The 16,105-nt window shown below is 42.4% G+C and overlaps 1 protein-coding gene across 4 annotated transcripts in view; it reads left to right on the top strand.

Annotated features, from left to right (window-relative positions):
- PGM1 (phosphoglucomutase 1) overlaps positions 1 to 15,712 on the top strand; it is a 67,968-nt gene extending 52,256 nt beyond the window's left edge. For 2 of the 4 annotated variants that reach the window (XM_019957324.2, XM_019957323.2), the window contains exons 8-11: positions 5,153 to 5,288; positions 8,102 to 8,285; positions 11,150 to 11,284; positions 13,796 to 14,458. In XM_019957324.2, coding sequence (XP_019812883.1) covers positions 5,153 to 5,288; positions 8,102 to 8,285; positions 11,150 to 11,284; positions 13,796 to 13,885 — 545 coding nt within the window. In that variant the 3' untranslated portion in view covers positions 13,886 to 14,458. Of the gene's footprint in view, positions 1 to 5,152; positions 5,289 to 8,101; positions 8,286 to 11,149; positions 11,285 to 13,795; positions 14,459 to 15,548 lie in introns of those variants that run through there. The other 2 variants (XR_011565850.1, XM_070786423.1) reach the window with 2 other exon arrangements.
- The last annotated feature ends 393 nt before the right edge of the window (positions 15,713 to 16,105 follow it).

Below are 16,105 nucleotides of genomic sequence, written 5' to 3'. Positions count from 1 at the left end.
TGTATACTCAGGGCACCTAACCTGGTTTTGTGGTGAGGGGATTAGGTTTTTCTATCTAGTTCTCTGCCTGTTCTAATTTACATACCTTCGAGTACATTTTCCTGTAGGTAAATCTCCCCACAGGAAGGTTAGAACATCCTGTCTCTGGGAATTTCCTAGACAGACTATTCCCAACAGCACTGGGCTGATACCCTAATTATAACTAACTCTGTTAAACTGTTACCTGCATGTCTAGCTCTCCATCTTGCTCATCTGTGAGGGCAAGGAACGTGTCTCACTCATCTCAGTGTTTTCTCATATCCTTAGAACATGGTAGACACTGACTCATACTTGTTGAGTGTAAAATGGAGTTTGGGTTAAGACACATTTTCTGCCTGTCAAGTACTTACCAATTTCCTCCAAAGGAAACAGAAATTCTAGGGGCAGTGATGAGGCAGTGCAGGATAAATAGCTAAATGGAAAGTTTGAGGGTTGCCAAGGGGGAGCTTCCCCTTGAAGGCGGGAGTAGTGTGGAAAAGGCTTTCTGAGGCGCTTTCCTGCCCTTTCAGAGGGAAGTCATCTGTGCAGTAGAAGCCAAAGAGAACAGAGCAGGTCTGCTGGAGCACCGGTCAGTCAGCTGGGGTCTGGTTGTTCTTTGGGCAAACCCTTCCTGAGAGCTGACTGCACACCAAGCATGAACCGGGTACAACTCATAGTGTAGGGTGGGGTAAGAACAGACAGGGTGCGACAGAACAGAGGTAAACACGGAGGATAACAAGGAAGGCACCCTGGATAAGACGGAAGTCGAAAGTAGTTACAGATGTTAGCCAGGCTAATAGTTATATGTGGGGCAGAAATTTCCAGGCAGAGAAAACAGCATGTTTAGGAGATGGAAGGAGAAATAGAGATGGTCAGAGAAAGAGACAGGCAGATGCTCAGGTTTCCAGAGAACTCTGTGGAGCTCTTTTTCAGCTGTCATGGCCCATCCACAGACCGTGGCCTGGCAACAGCAGGAGCCTGGGCTCTCCTGAGGTGTTCGTATCAGTAAATGAAACCTAAGCCCTGAACTGTTGGCGCTTGGCTCCCTTAGCAAAGGTTGACATTTTTCTTGGCTAGGACCCAGAGTGTGCTCTGACTGAGCAGAGTTTATACATATCACAAGGTGCTGATTAGGCCAAAGTCGAGTGACAGGTGTTTGAAGATGCTGAAAGGGCAGAATCCCCACGGGCTTAGCTGGTCCCTGAACTGGACCAAGTTTGAAGAGACCTGAAGCAAAGCTTGCAGTTAGGACTAGTGGTGCTTGCTGATAGTGTATCCCCTTCCTTATACTTAAGTGGGCTTGGCGTCTTCTTTTTTTAAATTAAAAAATGATACCAGTAATTCATATAATAGGAAAATTGGGGAAGAAGAGAAAAACACTGTAATCCCATTGCACAGAAAAAAAGAGTATATTAGGTTATATTCCATTTTCTTCCCCAGTATGTATAGTTAAGGGACATTATTTTTGAAAGCTTAATGAGATAGTAGAGAGTATTAATTTTCCCTAAAAGTTTATTTTTCCCTTATTCATAATGGTACCTTATATTGGTTTCAACTGTTATATGGTACTTGGGCTTCCCTGGTGGCGCAGACAGTAAAGAATTTGCCTGCTTTGCATGGTACTTAACAGTTTATAAAAGATTTTCATCCTCTCTCACAGAAGAGTCTTAAAATTGTGTGAGAAAGGTGGCATTACTCCCATTTTACAGTTGAAGGAACTGTATGAGGCTCAGAAATGAGGCTCAGAAAAGTTACATGATTTGTCCAAATTCAAGCAGCTTATAAGTAAGTTTCAGATTCAGGTTTTCTGATTCTTAAATATAAAGCATTTTTCACTGACCCAAAACTGCCACACCTGCAAAAACAATAGTAGCTTGAGAAACACATCTACACACCATTGCCTTTTTTTCACTAGTAACTGTCATCATTCATTAGAACTCTAAAGAAAATGAAATTTACCCAGACTTCTTAAGTACTAGTCAGAGTTACTCAGCATTTTTATATATCCAAGGTGATTAGTGAGATTAATGAGAATTTTCAAAAGAGACTGGAGATTGTGTAAATGGAAGATAATATTTATTTATGTTATACAAGGCAGATATTTTGTTTAAAAATATTAGGTGTGTGATTTAGTTATCTCCGAGTAACTTGGTTAAAGTTGGGTAAGATTTTTAGATTTTATTTTCATGTCTACACAAAAAGCTAATTCTTAGAACAGGAAAAGCACAAAGGAATACTGCCCACTATGCTTTCAGCTAGTCTCCCCCTCCCCCCAAAATAGAAAAAGAAAACAAAAAGGAAGGAAGGACAGAATAAAGAAAAACAAACTTAGGGGCTCACAGACAAATAATTCCAAGCTATACACTTCTGTCATGAATTCTCATATACAGAAGTAGCTGCCAGGATCTTACTGCTGAGGGTAAACTGTTGCCAAAGCATATCATCATCTGCAAAAGATGTAGAAGCCAGAGAGCCAACTCTCTGTTGCTTGAAAGAGCAGTAAAGGCAAATAAAAGTCCATAGCTAATAAAATTAGGTAAACATTTGTAACTTTCTTGTTTAATGTGCTAAAAGTATTACTTAATATCTGTAGTTTTGCCAGCATACAGGTTTTGAGAACCACTGTCTCTAAAAGTGGTGTCTTAGAAAGACTCTTTTGGGGAGGAAAAAATTGTGTATTTTTATGAACCAAAAAAGAGAGAAGATGTTGCAGTAGATTAATTAATTGATTAATTCATTCATGTGCTCCTTCACAATCTGTTATTTAATATATTCCATGTAAGGGTAAATAAAAGATGCCTCCGAGAAATACATGGTTGAGGTGTGAAATGCTCATAAATGAATTACTGAGGCTTAAGGAGCAAGCATGGTGCTGCACCACAGGTTTAAGCAATCTTGTTATATAAGAAGAGCTGCTGCTGCTGCTGCTAAATCGCCTCAGTCGTGTCCGACCCTGTGCGACCCCATAGAGAGCAGCCCACCAGGCTCCCCCATCCCTGGGATTCTCCAGGCAAGAACACTGGAGGGGATTGCCATTTCCTTCTCCAATGCATGAAAGTGAAAAGTGAAAGTGAAGTCGCTCAGTCATGTCCGACTTGCTCTTCGCGACCCCATGGACTGCAGCCTACCAGGCTCCTCCGTCCATGGGATTTTCCAGGCAAGAGTACTGGAGTGGGTAGCAAGTAGGTCATAACCGCCTAGGGAAGCTGGGAGCTAGATTGGAGAAGATATTTGAGCTGGGTCTAAAAGGATGAAGAGAGGAAGGAAACAAACTTACTTCATGCCTCATTGCCATCATTGTGCTACTCTCATAATTCTAAGGAAAATAAGACCCAGTGAGAAGTCAAGAAGGACAGAGAGGCACATGAAGAATTCAAGGCATGATCATATGCAAAACATTATTAGAGGGATTGTATTGAATCCTATTCAGAAATCAGAAAGTGGAGCTCAATATCATTTGCTTTTTTTATTTTTAGAATAAGGACGTTAAAGGCAAAAAATGAGAGTTCTGTTCCAGATCAGGTTCTTGGAAAAGGGTTCCATGCATAAGTGGGTGTGTGTGTGTGTATGTGCTCAGTTGCTCAGTCATGTCAGACTCTTACGACCCCATGGCTGTAGCCCACCAGGCTCCTTTGTCCATAGGATTCACCAGTCAAGAATACTGGAGCAGGTTGCCATTTCCTCCTCCAGGGGATCTTCTTGACCCAGGAATTGAACCCATGTCTCTTGTTCTTCCTGCATTGGCAGGCGGATTCTTTACCACTGTGCCACCTGGCAAGATCCCTCCGTGCATATAAAGTACATCCAAATGTGCTATTTTGTTATTTTCAGTCAAGATTTTAGCAAGGACCTCAGCAAGAGACAGATGTGCCATGGTTTGTTTAACTAAATCCTTTTTGGTTAAAGAAAGATGTCCTAGAACTGGAGTTCCTGGATCCACAAGCAGGTCAATTTTTAAGGCTTTCATATTTTTTGCCAAATTGCTCTCTAGAAGGACTATAACCTTGTTGGAAACAGCATGTTGGAATCCCATTTTCCTTATACCTTCCCTAGTATTAGGTGTTCTCATTTTTAAATCTGTGGCCATTTGTCAAACAAGTAGCAGTTTCTTATCGTGGCTTTAACTTAAATTTGTCTTCTTAAAAATAATATTATATTATTTTATATATATATAAATATTATATTAATCAGGTACCTGTATTCATTTTTTTGATGAATTGCCTATTTATATTCTTGTGGCCTATATTTCTGTTGAGGCTTTGCTTTTTCCTTAATATATAAGAGCTTTTTCTATATTGTTTTAAACATCTACTTTATTTGCAAATGTTTAAATTTTTTTTTTAGTTGGTCAATGGCCTTTTAATTTTATCCATAGTAGTTTTGCTGATAGAAATGCTAATTTTTAAGTAGACAACTAGAGAGACTTTTTCCTTTATGAATTTTGAATTTATATGTGTTTGCCATCTCTAAGATTAAAAACAGTTGTATATGTGTGTGTGTATAGGATATATGTATATATCCTAGTATTTAAAGGTTTTCAGTTTTTATATTTGAATGTATAATTCATCTGGAATTCTTTTTGGCATGGTGTTTAATGTATAACTCATCTGGAATTCTTTTTGGCATGGTATTTTATAGGGAAAAAACTGATTTTTTCCCAACTGTTTAACTAGTTATACAAAAACTACTTAAAAAGTAATCCATTCTTTCTTACAGCATTGAAGTGACACTTTTATCATTTATTCAGGTCTCATATGTGTTTGGTCTCTTTCCGGGTACTCTCTTTTGTTGCATGAACAATAATTAATTATTTTAATTATTAAAAATTCACAATGGTCATGTTCTTTTGTTTTTTCCCCCTCAAATTCATACTTCATAATTGATATATCACATTCTACCAAGTTATTCCACTGACATTTTTATTGGCATTTGCCTTAAACTTCTAAATTACTTAGGAAAGCATGAACTTTTTTTCAGTAGTTTGTGGCTTTATTCAATAAGTGGTTCCTTCTGTGTATTCAGGTTTCTCAGTAAAATTTTATGACTTTTGGTTGGATCATGTTTACCATTGAGTTTATTCTCAAGTATTTTAGAGAAGTCACACTTCTCACAGCTGCTTGCTGTCCCCCACCAGGTTCTGACCACATCCGTGAGAAAGATGGTCTCTGGGCTGTCCTTGCTTGGCTCTCCATCCTAGCCACCCGCAAACAGAGTGTGGAGGACATTCTTAAAGATCACTGGCAAAAGTATGGGCGGAATTTCTTCACCAGGTAAGCCACAGCCTGGCCAGGAACAGAGGTGGTGCGGGGAAGTGAGCAGAGAGAAATCTCACGTGTACAAATTCTTTCCTGTCTTAAGTGTTAATAAAACCTCAGTTCATTCACTTCTATCTATTGGGGATCTTTAAATCTATTGGGGATTTTTAAAACAATTCAGTTGGGGTTGAGATGAAGTCAACTTTTATGTTAGCTATAAAGAACAAGGCTTAAAAATTTTAGTTAACTTATTCAAAAGAATGAATGTTTTGTCAGCCTTTTAAATGTACCTATCAGATGGCTATGATAATAGCATTGGATTTGGATTCAGAAAAATGGATTAGAATTTTATTTCTGCCCCCTAGTAGATTGGGAAGTCATTTAACCTCTTTCTGTACTCAGTTTTCTCATTCGTAGAAATGGAAATAGCAGTCTAGCTATTGAATGGATTAAATGAAATATGAGTCTGAAAGTGTTTTATAAACTCTGAGACACTGAGAATATGGAAACTTTTTCTGAAATTATGGAAACAATTATGCTTAGTAAATCAACTTTTCTGACTCATTAAAATAGGTCCCCAAAGGCTGTGTAGTTGTCAATGCCTCTTTCATTGATTCAATAAATACTGACTGTGTACCTACTTTCGGCCAGGCACTGGGGCTTCTCAATGGACAAAATACTTGAATAGTTAGTAAGTCTTCTGTACTATACATATTTCTATTTTTAAGATGCATTAACATTTTTTCCAGTGTGCTTTTCACTAATTTCAATTTGCCTTTCCCCTAGTAAGTGTAAAAATAACAGATTTTTTCCCCTGGATCTCACTATTCTAATTATGGAAAAGAAAAATGAGAGCAAGGATATTAGATAAATTACTTATCTATAATAAATGTAAAGATATAATTTCTCTGAACTTCAGTTCCCATCTCTATAAAAATAGGTGAGTTGAGACTAGAGAATTTAAAAACTATATCACAGATTCAATGGTCCATGATCTTTGGATAGTCGAGAAAGAATTCACCCTTAAGCAACTTGGTCTCCTTAATCAGAAAACTTTTTTCAACTTTGGACAAGTTCGTTGCCATCTTCCTCCCTCAGGTTATTCTTTGGTGGAAGGTATAAGTAATATCTGCCACACAGTAGCCCTGGCAAATACAGCAAGAATCTCTACTTTCTAAGAACCAGAAAAATCTGGTAATTCAGAATAGCAGTCATGAACTCTCTAGAGCCCAGAGGATCACGAAGGCAGGATCATGTCTGTTTTTGTGCTCCATGGTATCACCAAACACCTAATTCATAGCGACATTGTATAAATATGCTTTGAATAGATAAATGAGTTAACAAGTGAACAGTAGATAGAATGGACTAAGATTAGAACAGTTTGTTCAAAGAGAGGGTCACTCTTGAATCAGTTAGAAGCCTCCATCTAAAAACTATCAACATATTTTTAGTAATCTTAAATAACTGCTAACCAAGTATTACAAAGTCCTTAGAACCTGAATCTCTGGTTAGTTAAGATTCCATTCTACCCTCCATTCATTTAACAAAAGTGTTCTTTGCATGCCTTGTTTCACATCAGCTGCAAAACAGTTATCGATTAGGCAACTGAGATTCTGAGAAATGAGGCAACTTGCCCATAGTTGGACAGTTAGTAACCAATAAAGGCTGAATTCATAGCTCCTTCTGTCTGATTCCAGAGCCCAGATTCTTTCCATTATAATACCCCTCTGTGCCTAGGATTTATAGAACATTTCCCTCAAACACCCAAAGGTCACAGATGTAAAGCACAAACACCTGGTTGTAATTTTGTGCTGTTTATCATTTTAACTGGGGGAAAGAGCTGACTTCAGGATTAAGGGGACTGCTGTCCTTGATTCATGGAATCCTGGAGCCAGAATAGTTGGCCTTAATTCCCTGGTATTTCTCATGTCTCAGAGGTGTCATCTTGCACATATATATTTGTTTCTCTATTGCAAATAAATATAGACTGTGCTATCTTGAGCCTCTAAAAAATAACTCTCTCAAGAGGGTGTGTGCCACCAGGACAAGGAAAGACACCTGTAAGAATCTTTAACCTCACAAGAAAGAAGTCAAGAACAATTCTTGGAGGAAAAATCACGGTCACAGCATTTCATTTGTAATATGCTTTGATTTTTCTCTTGGCCCATTTGCATCCACACCAGGCTGCTGTGTCAGGGTGAACACTGTGGATCAGAATCCACTCTCACTGAGCGGAGGGAGGCGTTCCAGGTGTAAAGAGTTAGGGCTTAAAAAAAGAATGAGTTAGGGCTTGGCTCCTTCATTTGGTCAGTGAAAACTTGGCCTTACTCGTGGAAGCTCCTGTGGAGACTGGAACTCTCTTTAGCCAACATCTCAGCAGCCTCAGTCAGGTCCCAGACTGGGAGCCTTCCAGCATGGATCCCAAAGAAGCTCCAGCTGTTTGGAAGAGCAGTGCCTGAGTCACGTGTGCCTTCATGCAGCCTTCTTTAGAGATAACTCTGCTTTTGTTTCTACGGGCTCTGGAGGTGGTGATTAAATGTTAGATTGCATCTCTCAAAAGCCTTTGAAGCTGCTAAGAGCTTTATTCTGTAGAAAAGCCCAAATGGGAGTTTTCTGCTCATTCAGAAGCCCCTAACCCTTTCCTGAAAACTTCCAAACGCTTCCTTTCATCCCTGGCCTGCTCCATCCCCAGAGAATGACACACTCATATTTTTGCCAGCTTCTTCTGAAGTTAGATGTTTGGGGGGAGGGCCAAACAAATGATGCAAAAAGTGCTGATATCCGTTGGTGTGATTTGAAGTCAGCCTCAACTTTGTGATTTCTCCCAGGTATGATTATGAGGAGGTGGAAGCCGAGGGCGCAAACAAAATGATGAAGGAGTTGGAGGCCCTGATTTCTGATCGCTCCTTCGTGGGGAAACAGTTTCCAGTGGGTGACAAAGTTTACACCGTGGAAAAAATTGATAACTTTGAGTACAGCGATCCGGTGGATGGAAGCATTTCAAGAAATCAGGTAGGAACAGATCTATGTGTACATGGGAGAGAGTCCTTGGAGCTTGGTCTCTGAAATCTCAAGAGAAAAAAGAAAAAGTTTTCTTGGTCATTTGTCTTTTGCTGCCCTGTTTTCTCAAGTGACTTTCTGCTGAGTCACAGATGATTTGCACGGGTACTTGTAGGTAAAATGGTTTCTGCCCTAATTCTACGCTCACCCCTATGCCCTCATTCTAGGATGCTTACTCTAGACTCCAGAAGGACTTTTACATTCTCCAGAATTCTATGTAAGAGGTCATGTCGAATGTGAGCACAGAAAAGAGCCCTAGAATCTTAAAAAGATGCAGAGCTGCTGCCTTCGATCTCAACCTCCTCCCTCTCTCTCAAGAGACTGTAGCAGAATGCCAGCATGGCATGAGAGTGATCTCTTTATAGATATTTCTGTGATCTATTCTAATTTCTAAAAAGGAAGAAAAAAACAGACAAGCCATTTGTGAACTTAGAAACGTTCACTGTTATCACCTGCAGCACATGACTTGAAGCTGACCCTAACATAGCAGTGTACATCACAGTGGAGACCCCGAAAATGTCCGGATGGAGACAGAGTTGTTAGGGCTTCCCTCACTGGGTGCTGGGCACCCAGGGTGCGGCCTTGTCAGCTTTTCTCCAGGCTTCTCACAAACACCCGGGCCCAGGCTCCTCTCTCTTTGGTTCTGTTGCTATTGTCACAGAATGGACTCAGAATTTAGAAACAGAGGGATTTCCCTGGTGGTCCAGTGGTTAAGACTTCACCTTCCAATGCAAGGGATGAGGATTCAATAAGATCCCACATGCCTCGTGGCCAAAAAACATAAAACAGGAACAATATTGTAACAAATTCAATAAAGACTTTAAAAATGGTCCACATTAAAAAAAAATTTTTTTTAAAGATAGAAACAGAGATGATTAAGAGGGAGATAAGACTCTGCTATAGCTTTCCAATTAGCTTTTTTTTCTGATCCAGATTTTTGGCCTGGTCCTTCTCAAGGCATCCAGCACGCTTTGAAGGAGTTGGGCTGCAGGGTTTATTTGAAGTCTCTCTTTGGAGAGCAGGTAGTGGATGGGTGAATGGAGCCTGGCCACAGTGACCCTTGGTGCCTGGAGTATCCCTTTCTCAAAATGTTGGCCCCGTAGTTCTTTCTCCTTATGCCTTTTCACCATCTGGGAGAACTTTGGGTCCAGTCTGGATGATTGTAAATGATGTCTGAGCTAATTAGAAAAAGAGAGGCCTGGGGTGGGGGTGTAGGAAAGGGGAGGGTGGAGCCCAGGGCACGGCAGAGCAGAGCAGAAGTTTTTGTGGTGAAGCCTTCAAAGAGAGAACAGACCTTTAGGAGAAGTAACCCCCAACTCTGCACTGCATCCCACGTCTGCCAGGAGTGAGGTGTGCGTGGGAGGGCCATTGGCGTGGGCACAGTCCCTGCTCTCTGCGCTCTAAGGAAGTCAGCAGCTCCACGATCTATAAGCAGAAAAACCAGGGAGGAGGGAAAATCTGAAGTAGATACAGCATCTACAATCAAGTGGAAAGAACGTAGAAGCTTCAGGTTGAGGCTGTGGGGAAGGAGACCAACTCTGGTATATGCCTAGAAAGCAAGAAATGGTAAATGGATATTAACTGTGTCCTTCCCACATTGACTAACTGGGAAGGTCCTCTGGGGTTTTCACCTGCCGTCTCCACTGCTGAGTGGCACGATGAAACACTGGATGGGATTGGGTGACAAATAGTAGATGAGAGGTAGTATCTTTCCTTTTGGTTGATCATCAGCTTCACACAAACTTCTTTCTGTGGAAGAACTGACATACTTAGCAAGACTGAAGGGTCTTCAAGTAACTGTCTCACCCAGCCTTCTTACCTCAAGAGTCCCCATCCTTTTTCCCCTGAATCAAGATTATTGAGGACAAGAGATGCGGCCAGAGAGGGAAGAGAGAGGGCTGGGGAGAGAGAGACTGGGGTTGGCATTGCACCCACGTGGACCCTGCTTTGAATCACCAGGTGTTGGTGGAGACTGACCACTGGATCCTGATCAATAGGTTGGAATAGCTGGCCTCGACTATTTGGGGCACCTGGCTCCCTGACCTCTTTTTGAGGCTGTCTATGAGGATTTTGCAAAGAGCCCATCCTCTGGTCCACTTGAAATTTCATCTGCTCTGGTTTCAGCCCATTCTGATCATGTTTCCCTCCTGATCTGGACATTGACTCTCTGTATCTAGCAGCTTGTTTGTTTTCTTCTTTCTTTTTATAAATTTATTTTTCAGTTGGAAGATAATTGCTTTACAATGTTGTGTTGGTTTCTGCCATACATTAACATGAATCATCCATAGGTATACACATGTCCACTCCCTCTTAAACCTCCCTCTCATCTCCCACTCCATCCCACCCCTTTAGTTTGTCACAGAGCACCAGGTTTGAGCTCCCTGCATCATACAACAAATTCCCACTGGCTATCTAATTTTACATATGGTAATGTATATGTTTCCATGCTACTCTTTCAATTCGTCCCACCCTCTCCATCTACCACAGCTTATTTATTTACTTATTTATTAAGCTTCAAACTGGAATGGCTAGCCCAAAGATCACAGGGAAGTGGGATGAGAAGGCCAATGTTGTGTCCGCCAGCCTCCCCAGGATCCGGTCTCCCACCTGATCCTGGAGATGCTTCTCCTCCATAAGCCAGCCCCCATTGGCTGGATGCAGTGACAGGCTGACCAAAGGCAGGCCCATGGGGCTCAACTGAGGCTGTTTCTCAAGATCCTATGATTGATCAAGTATGGATGAAGCTAGATCTCCAAATGGGCCCCTCAAAATTTTCCAGCCTTCACTCTCCCTTCTAACGCTGTTATCTTTCCCAGGGCTTGCGGCTCCTTTTTGCAGATGGTTCTCGCATCATCTTTCGACTGAGCGGCACTGGGAGCGCGGGCGCCACCATCCGACTGTACATCGACAGCTATGAGAAGGATCTTGCCAAGATCTACCAGGACCCCCAGGTAATGCCCGAGCCCTGAGCCCTGGCTGGTTCTTTCTGTTGGAGGAGGGGATAGTGGTTCCATTTCACCTGCATCCTCACAGCTCATCTCTCAAATGATCCAATGGAGGGGCTCTCTTTCCTTCATGTCTCCTTCAGAAAACAAAAATAGCTATCAATTATCTGAGCATTTTATATTTGTCAAGCTCTGTTTGAAAACATTATCCAAATTGGTACACTCATTTCATTCTCAAATCTCTTATTCTTATCTATTAATATCCCTACTACAGATAAGGCAACAGAGGCTCAGAAAGGTTAAGCAGTAGTTAAAAGGTTCACATGCCTGGTAAGTGGCAGATTCAAGAGAACTAAACTTTCAATCAGCCCCAGTCTGGTGCTCTGATCTGTTGGTGATTATTTGCCACTTTGCTAGGTCTCGTCACCTCCCCTGGAAGAACACACACTGATTCCAGATTTGGTCCAGGGTACAGGGTAGGGAGGGCTGGGGTAGTGGGTAGGGAAAGCTAGAGTAGGGGTTAGCGAGGGAAAGACTGTTTCATGACCCAGAAAGAAAGGTCTTTATGGGAGAGTGGACTTGCAACTTGTGTTTTGGGTTCCCAGCCCCACCCAGAGTGTCTCCAGGAGTATGTCAGAGTGAGGAGGGACTGGGAGCCAGGGATAATGACTTGGAGGACAGTCATCATCCTTGTTCCTTGTCTTAGGAACTGCTCCCCAACCAGAGTTCCAGAGCCAAAACCAGTTTAGGAAGTATAGAGGTGGGTTAGCCCCTTGGCAGCTCACAACACACACTGTGCCTTAAAGCTCTGAGTGGACTTGCAGTACAGATGCCTGTTTAAATAGTGTTCACCATGCCTGTTTTCCCACAAAGCTTTTTCCTTCTAACACCTGATTAGAATCCTGTGAAATTCATTTGAAAACCCCTGGCATAGTGCTTTTGAGCATCCATTTTGGAATTAGATCTTGTTTTAAATTCAGTTCCTGCCAGTTAATACCTGTGTGTCCTTGGGTAAGTCTTTTTAATGTTCTGAGCTTTGGTTTCTTTGTCTGTAAAATGGCAGAATGCAACTTACCTCAATGTTATAGGAATTTAAGGAGATAATGAATGCAAAGTTCAGAATATTGTGGCTGACATATGGGATTAGCTTTTGAGAAAAAGTGGCTCTTACAGTTGTTTTTACTACAAAAAGAGAGAAATGGAAGGATCCTTCACTTTCTCAGATTTTCCAGTGGCCGGGCACCAGTTTCGGTTATTGCCACATCCCTGTGGTGTTGAGACATCCCTAAAACTAAAATCAAAAACAATGGTATCTACCTTGTAGACCCACAGAATAATAGAGCAAGAGCAAGAAAGGAAGTTGTGCTTCTCTGTCTTAATACCTGACACATGGCAGGTACAAAGAATGAATGAAAGATGTTTCATCTGAACTGTAGTCCTTAGGAGATGGGAGGGCATTGAAGGATGTAGGGTGCCCACATGCCCAGGGGCACCTTCTTTCCAGGTGGGGACTTGCCTTCTCCTGCTCTGGAGCTGCTGGCACTCAGCCTCAGCACTTCACTGGGGCTGTTGGAGCCTCCAGGGGAGTGGCAAGTGGTATGTGAACCTGTGCAGTGGTTCTCCAGCTTTCTTCTAGGTGTAATGAGTTGGTGGAGATTTAGGTGAGGGAAAGCAACAGTGGGCAATAGAACATGAACTACTCTTGGCTTTGCCCTTGAATCACCAGGTCAACTCACTTCACTTCTTTGGGTATCAGTTTCCTCATCTATAAAATGAGCAGTTCAACTAGATACATAGTTTTCTTTTTTCATATTAAAATATTTATTTATCTAAGCAACAGCAGAATTCATTTTTTTTTTAAACTTAAGTGAGAAGTTGGAGAAGAAAATGGCAACCCACTCCAGTACTCTTGCCTGGAGAATTCTGGGGACAGAGAAGCCTGGCGGGCTACAGTCCTCAGGGTCGCAAAGAGTCGGACATGACCGAGCGACTAACTTTCACTTTTTTTTTTTCAAGTGAGAAGTAGGTGGGGGTGGTGATGTTGTTGTGTTTTGGAACGATATTTTTGGGTAGAGTGTGGGAAACAAATTGGAGGATGCAGAAGCTGATGTGGAAGCACAGTTGTTCCAGGTAAAAGGGAGGGCTTGGTTTAGCGAGAGCTCTGGCACTGGGATTGGGAGAACTGGGTGACCTAGAAGGTTGGTCACTTAGGATGCTGGGGGTTCAACAATGGGAATATGAGAGAAAGAGGTGTCAAGATCAACTCTTAAAAGTTTATTTGCTAAATACGATAGACTGTGGTGTCACATTGTTGAAACAGGGAATGCTGGAACTAGGTTTCTTTTGTGGGGAAAGAACCATGTCTTTGTTTTTAGACTTAGAGAGTTTGAGGAGCCTTGGGGATATCAGAGTACACAGATGAGGGTTTGGAGCTCAGAGGCCAAGTCAGGGCTGGAGCTCTGGATCTGTCTCTAGAGAAAGTGGTAGCAAAGATTGTTCTCTTTGTGTCTCCCTCAGGTCATGTTGGCCCCCCTTATTTCCATTGCCCTGAAGGTGTCCCAGCTCCAGGAAAAGACGGGACGCACGGCACCCACTGTCATCACCTAAGAAGACAGGCCAGATGTGGTACGTCCCTCCACCCCAGGCCCTCCGAGTCATCTGATTGAAGAGCACAGACAGAAACAAAGCGTATTCACCCAGGCTTTTTAGGATTTGGTTTTTCCACTAACCAGTTGTTGACAAATGGTACTATTCCAAGGCTCTGCCAATTGATATGCCTGCAGGAGCCATGTGGGGAAGAGAAAGGAAAGAACCCAGGCGCTTATGCTGCTGTCGGTTCCTTTTCGTGCCTTTGTGCGCTGCTGCTGTGTGGGTGTTTGTCTCCTTAGCACCGGGTCCTGTTTACACTACACTGGAAGATGGAGGTTGAGCATCAGTTTATGAGGCCAATGTCCATCCTTAGGATCTGCCCCATGATATGACAGTGAGAATTCCTTTCTCCTTGGTGAGCCTTTCCCTCATTTAATGTTTACATGTCATCTAGGAAAACGCAGTTTCTGGTGCCTTCTCTCCAATCAGCTCTTTCTTCAGAGTGAGACGTACTTGTCTACAGATTTCTCTCATTTTGCAGCATAGTCCCATTCACACAAGTATTTTGGGATATTAAAGCAAAATAAGGTACCATGTCTTGGTGTGTCTTTTTTCTTACAAAATGCTCTTTTGATTTCAGAAAGAAACCAGATTTTTTTTTTTTTTTTTTTTAAGAGGGGGAGGGTGGTATTGTATTTTGTTTGGATGTCCTAGCTAGGGAAAAAATGTTCTCTGCGCTAGGTTTAAAATTAGACTCAAGAACTGTAATTTCAAATCTTAGCAGGGTCAACCAAACCCTGACTCCTTCCGTGGTGGATAAATTAAGCTCAACATGGTTAACTTGGAACAAGGGGAAGGAAGAGAGTGTTCAGGAGATCTTAAATAGCAAAGACTGCCTCGTGCCCTGGGTGCAGAGATGCCACGCTGCCTGTTGAGGGGACAGGCAGAACTCTCGGAATCTCAGAGCAGGATTACCAGCATTTGGCTGGAAATCTTGAGCTCATTGGCATCTTATTCCTCTTAGAACATTTACATTCAGCCCCTGAGTGCAACTTAGTAGTTAAAAGCATAGTTTTGGGAGCCAACAGACCTGAGTTTGAATCTCACTTGAAACCTTGAATGACCTTTGAGTATCATTCTCCTTACCTTTAAAATGGGCTTGAAACCTAGTTCTAACTTTGCAGGCCACTGAGAGCATAAACAGTGGATCTGTGAAAAGCTGGGGCAGGGTGTCTCATTCACAGTAGGTTGTCCAACAAGTGGGAACTAGGATTGTGCCTACACTATTCTTTCTAGACTTTAAAGTATAGGGAAAACATAAACTATAATCGAAATATTTGAAATGCATTTTGTGGTCTGGAAGACACTTCTCGCAAAGCCACCTTGCTGTACAGAGAGCAAGAGAGGCAGCCCAGCTCTGCACCCCTGCCCCACCCAGGGTGGAATTCCCATCCCAGGCAGCAGGGCCTTTACCTGGGGTAAGATTTCCAGTGTTACCATTTAACAAGGGTGTCCAGCTCAGCAAACAGAACTGAGCTTTGATAATGATGAGATGGAGAGGAGTAATTATTGAACATCAATTAATCCTACTCCAGGCACTGTACTCAGTGCTTTCCATATACTCTGTAAGTGCTGCCAATAACCCTACGATGTAAGTACTTTAAATTTTCCCACTTTACAGGTGAGGTTCAGCTGTTGTCCAAGCTCACACCACTGGAGAAGCATGGCATGGTCCCAGGCAGGGAAGCCTCTGGTACTGACTGGCTACTTCTGAACTACTTCTAACAGGTGGAAGAAAAGCATGCAAATGCCCCCATGTTTTACTTATTAAAAGGTTTCGCTGTGTGCCTTGGGTGCCAGAGACTGTTAGTTTTGGCGTTGTTGCCTAGCACCCCCACACCCACCCCCGCCCCCCGATCTTGAAACCTGAGTGTATCAGTCAGCCAGGAAACACACACTGCCCCATTGAGTGTGAGATGCCTTGGGAAGGAAAGGATGTGTGACACATAGTTACTGCCCTCCAGCTGCCTTGGAGACAGGCTGGGGGAATGAAGTCCCACACAGAGAGAAGGCTGTGTAGGATAAGTGCCTTAGGGATTGTGTAGGCAACACAGGCTGTTAGAACCAAAGTTTCCAAGTGCCTAGACACTGGGCTAGATGCTTTCTAGTAACCCTCCAAGTGAGACATGCTCGTGCCCCCTTTAGAGCTGAGACAACTGTAGCTCAACGGAAGCTTAA

This window comes from Bos indicus, chromosome 3 (genome assembly GCF_029378745.1).
Source record: "Bos indicus isolate NIAB-ARS_2022 breed Sahiwal x Tharparkar chromosome 3, NIAB-ARS_B.indTharparkar_mat_pri_1.0, whole genome shotgun sequence".
Taxonomy (NCBI): domain Eukaryota; kingdom Metazoa; phylum Chordata; class Mammalia; order Artiodactyla; family Bovidae; genus Bos; species Bos indicus.
This window is presented reverse-complemented; position numbering and strand designations above follow the sequence as displayed.